Source organism: Lathyrus oleraceus, chromosome 5, assembly GCF_024323335.1.
Source record: "Lathyrus oleraceus cultivar Zhongwan6 chromosome 5, CAAS_Psat_ZW6_1.0, whole genome shotgun sequence".
Lineage (NCBI taxonomy): Eukaryota > Viridiplantae > Streptophyta > Magnoliopsida > Fabales > Fabaceae > Lathyrus > Lathyrus oleraceus.
Genome location: NC_066583.1, coordinates 134,450,502 through 134,455,476, shown reverse-complemented (window position 1 = coordinate 134,455,476; position 4,975 = coordinate 134,450,502). Strand labels below are relative to the sequence as shown.

General features: G+C 33.9%; 1 protein-coding gene across 1 annotated transcript; it reads left to right on the top strand.

Annotated features, from left to right (window-relative positions):
* The first annotated feature begins 3,086 nt into the window (after positions 1-3,086).
* On the top strand, positions 3,087-4,748 carry LOC127078353 (F-box protein At5g50450). Its single transcript, XM_051018803.1, has 3 exons — positions 3,087-3,416; positions 3,505-3,667; positions 3,774-4,748. Exons 1-3 carry the CDS (start codon positions 3,277-3,279, stop codon positions 4,542-4,544), a joined length of 1,074 nt encoding a protein of 357 aa, XP_050874760.1. The 5' UTR covers positions 3,087-3,276; the 3' UTR covers positions 4,545-4,748.
* Positions 4,749-4,975: the final 227 nt, after the last annotated feature.

The following is a 4,975-nucleotide window of genomic DNA, read 5'->3' as shown; positions in this document are numbered from 1 at the left end:
CGATAATGACGTGTGGAAGACTGGATCTGAACCAGAATCAGGTTTTTCAATCATCTTATCAGATGTTACTGCTTATGCTCGATTCGTTTTTGGCAGAGATCTTTCTCGAGGTTGAGGATAATTTGTTCTTGATAAAAATATGAGAATACAAAAATTGATTCCCACAGATAGTGCCACGGTTCCCTTCTAGAACCAAAAATAGAGATAAATGCAGAAGCTACGAAGAAGTAAGACTTCCGACACAGTGGAGCAGGGGTGTACCTACAAGGTTAGCACTCCAACATTCAAGTCAGTGTGTGAAAGAGTAGAGAGTATTCATACTGTGTTTGAAACTTGTTACCTGAAATGACGACATTCCATATATAAAAGGGGATAACTTTTTTGCAATCTTTCAGGCGTAAAACGCAGAGGACCGTTGGATGTACTTGGGGTGTTAATCTCCTGCAACGAGGTGCAAGGTAATACTTTGGTATGTAGAAGATTCTAGAAACACGTCTAAGTGGTTAGTTGATAGGATATGATCCAAAATGAACTATCTCAAAGTGGTCAATTTTAGAAGAATATGACCACCGCAGAACAATTAGCAATCCCATTACTATTAGAGAGAATGTAATAGAGGTATAGTTCCCTAGGCAATATTTGAATGATTACTTATAGTGGTACTTTACAATATCACACCGTCACATGATCCCACATGTTCAACCTATCGATGATGATGAACCTTTCCACGATGGAGGACCTTCAAATGATGTTCCACCATCTCCACCTGGTATGACTGACCATTAGCGGTTGTAGAGGATAACATTTCTTTCAGATAACCTCATATGTTTGGTAAATCTAGTTGGTGAAATCTCCCGGGTTGTCTTAGATAACACACATTGCCCGTGGTGGACATGAGTAAAATTTATTAGTCTATTTTTTTTTTGTTGCTGACATTATTTTGGTTTTATAACGAATTATTTGTATATTATTGACATTTTGTCTTATAATTTCATTAGATGAAAATTAGCATTACAGTACTGCATGATGAACATAACTTAACACGAACATTGTTTAGCATAACTTAACAAGAAAATAACATGAACAAAACTTAAACATTACTAGATGATTTAGGACGTTTCAACATCTTGATAATATCATCGACAAATCTATCAACTGTTGTATCCACCTCGATCAGACTCTTTGTTTCGTATCGATAATGTATTCCACATAACTTTTAAATTTTGATTCGTCTTCAGCTCAAACTTATTGAACCTAATCTTTATTCGTTATCAATCAATGGTGAATGATACTCAATTTTAACCACCTTTCTGTTGTTGATGCGGTGCAAGAGATTATCCGATATGAGTTTCAAAATAGTAAGAGGGATGTCCTCGGTGAGTCAAAAATCAACCATGGGTTTAAAATAGTAATAGACATTGTGGGGTATTTTTGTTAACAACATATGGTACATATTTATACAGGTTTTAAATCATTATGAACCACACAAAATACAAAAGTGTTGGCAAAATCTTAACCGTTAAAAATGAATACCATTGGATTTTTCATGGGTGTGGGAAGAAATTTGGTATTCGAGATTTTTGAAAAAATTAATAAAATTTATCAGACATCGAATCTTTTTAGTAGTATACCGAATTTTCTAGCATGTACTTAATGAAAAAAAATTAGGTTATATTTTTGATATTACAAAAAAAATGTGCTAGATATGACTTTAAGGAAGTCAGATAAATTTTTTTTTTTAGGCGAAATCTTTAAATTCAAACATAATCTAACATGATATTATTAGCTTAATTTGAATTTGAAAAAATTAATTATTATGATTTAATGAGTAGCTTGATTACAAATTTATAAACATAATACATTATTATAGTAATTTGATATATTTATATTGTATAATTAAATTGAAAATTTGAATTATATATATCTTTTATTATTTTTTTTACATATTTTTTATTAATTTTTTAAAGAATTTAATTATATACAATGACAGTATAAAGATTTTTTACACCGTCAGTTAATTACAACCATTAATTTATTTAAAATGTTTGACTTTTATTTTAATCACTTAAAAAGTAATGTAAACGGATGATTGTGATGCATTGACAGTGTAAAACTGATAATGTATAACTTCTAATCTTTTTTTAAAACTTTGAATATCTGTGATATGTGGAAATTAATATCCTTTAATATTAGTATATGAAATAATTTCAGTTTCAAATGAAATAAAACGGACCCTAATTGCTATGCAAAACCTTCCCCCTACATTGCACTTAGTGGGAAATGTTCTCACATTTCCACCCGCACGTTTGACCCCAAATTGAATTTAGGCAGAGTGCAAGTTCACCTTATGGTGCCATCATTGCCCTTCTTTAGTTTCAATCTTGAATTTTAAACTAGGTTTAACAAAAAAAAAGGTAAATTAAATCAATAAATTTTGACTAAATCTTGAATTCTGACCATTTTCAAAATCTGAGTTTATATAATTTTTTTTTACCAATTATGTTGGTTACCTTACAATTTTCTTTACCAATGTTTTACCAATTATATGAGAAAATAAACTTGCACCGACAATAAAAATTATTTTTATATCAATATCTATTACTATAAATTAGATTCATATGGGAAAAACTTATTATCAAATATTAATATAAAGAATTTGTTTGATAACTATTTAAATATCTTTTTTGTGTGGTAATAACTATCCAAAACTAATAACCATGAGAAGATTCTAGATTTAAAATCACACTTGCCAAATAAAAATGACTATAATTAGCAAAATTTTACATTAATTTATATATAAAAACATTTGTTTAATTATTTTGATTTCTATCTTAAGGAATAGTTCCATAATTCAAATTTTAACCATTTTGATATTTCACTTACATTTTGACGTGTCAATTTCTTAATAGTGTTAACACGTTATTAAAAAAAAAACTGGCTGCGCTGATAATTTTTCTTGCAAATGTATGAAAGGACCAAAAAGTATCTGATGAGTTCAATGAATCAGTGAAAAATAGAGGGATAAAACTGTAATTAAGGCAAAGATATAATAAAACCATGGCTTGTAAAACGTGGGTCCATAAGTTTTTGCTAGTCTTCAAAAACAAATATAAAGAACAAGAATGCTTCTCACCTCACCTATCGCTTCCGTTTCATGCTTTTTAGTTTCTTTCTTACAGGCTCACGATTTTCGCAGAGCCTCTTTCCCATAACACAGTTTTTACAATCACAATACAGTACACACCAAAACAAACGAAGAATCTCAAATGAGCAAATATGAGAAGGCCATTGAAACAACCACACAAGAATGAAGAAAACCTTTTCGAAGAATTACCAGATGATGTCGTCGTCTTCATTCTCACGAAGCTCAGTTCAACCGCCTCTTCATCTTCCCATTTTCTCAACATTCTCTCTACGTAAGTTTCATCTTCATCCTCTCTCTCTTTCTCCTCAGAAAAATACGTTTATTCATTCATTTAACACCGTTAAATAAAATGAACACAGATGCAAGAGATTCAAACAGTTGGGTCTTCATCCTTTGGTTTTATCGAAAGCGGGGTCAAGAGTTCTTTTTGTTCACCCCAAAAAATGGTGCGATAGCTCTCACCGTTTTCTTAAACGCTGTGTTGACGCCGGTAGCGTGGAGGCTTTTTATACTCTTGGAATGGTGAGTCACTTTTTTTTTCTCTTGCGTTTTGTTCGGAAATGAAAGATAAATAATTAAAATATTTTTTATTTATATTTAATTTTTTTATATCTTTTTCTTGCCATAGATCCGATTTTATTGTCTTCAAAATCGAAAGAGTGGACTATCCCTAATTGCGAAGGCGGCAATGATGATGCACGCGCCGGCGCTTTACTCACTTGCTGTGATTCAGTTCAACGGAAGCGGTGGCTCTAAGCACGACAAAGATCTACGCGCTGGAGCGGCACTCTCTGCACGCGCTTCGATGCTCGGCCACATCGACGCGCTTCGGGAGTTTGGCCATTGTCTTCAAGATGGTTACGGAGTGAAACAGAATGTTACCGAAGGACGACGGTTGTTGGTGCAGGCTAACATCAGAGAACTCTTACTGGTGCTACGGGCTATTGCGGCGGATTCGCCTTCACGCGCTGGTTTCTGTCAGGAAACGTTGCGGAGTCTGAAAAACATGGCTGTGCCGATGATAAGTAATAACGACGAAAACGGTTACAACGTGACGGTGCCGGAGGTGCATCCGGTGAACTGGTTTTTGAGGCAGTGGTTTGAGTCTGGGAGAGGAATTTTGGAGGAAGGATTGAGACTGTGTTCTCATATTGGATGTGGTCGGGTGGAGATGCGGCCGCATGAGTTTCGGCGGTGTTCAGTTTGTGGTACGGTGAATTACTGCTCCCGTGGTTGTCAGTCGCTCGACTGGAAACTACGGCATAAAATGGAGTGTTCGCCGTTGGAAGGTGGGTGGTTTGAAGAGAATAATGGCGGCGGTGGTGGTGTTGGTCCTTTAGTCGGTGGCGGCGGAGGCGGAGGAGTAAACGAGAACAATGGGAATGACGTGGCGGTCTAGAAGGGAGCAGTTTATGGTAAAAGAAAAAAAAAAAGAGGTATTAAAGAAAATACTCTAGCTGTATAATTCATGTATGTACACAGCTGGTGGTGTAGTTTTTTTTTTTTTTATGTTTTCTTGGTTAAAAGATTAGTTAAAATTAGCATTAATTGTTTGTAACAATTAAAGATCAGAATTAAAGATAAGATGTTCTTGATTCAAAAACTTATTGGTTAGCGAAGCACTTCCTGCGTCACAAATTAATTGCATATTAAAGCTAATCCTATTAAAATATTTGAAACCGAAATTTTGGTAGCGTTATTATGATGAAAACAATAGGAGCATTCGGAATGAAAAAGAAAAGGGAAGGTAAATGAATAATACTAATTTACCAAGTACAGTTTCATAGTGATGAAAGAAAAATTGGAAGTGAAGGGCATAAAGTGGGAAAT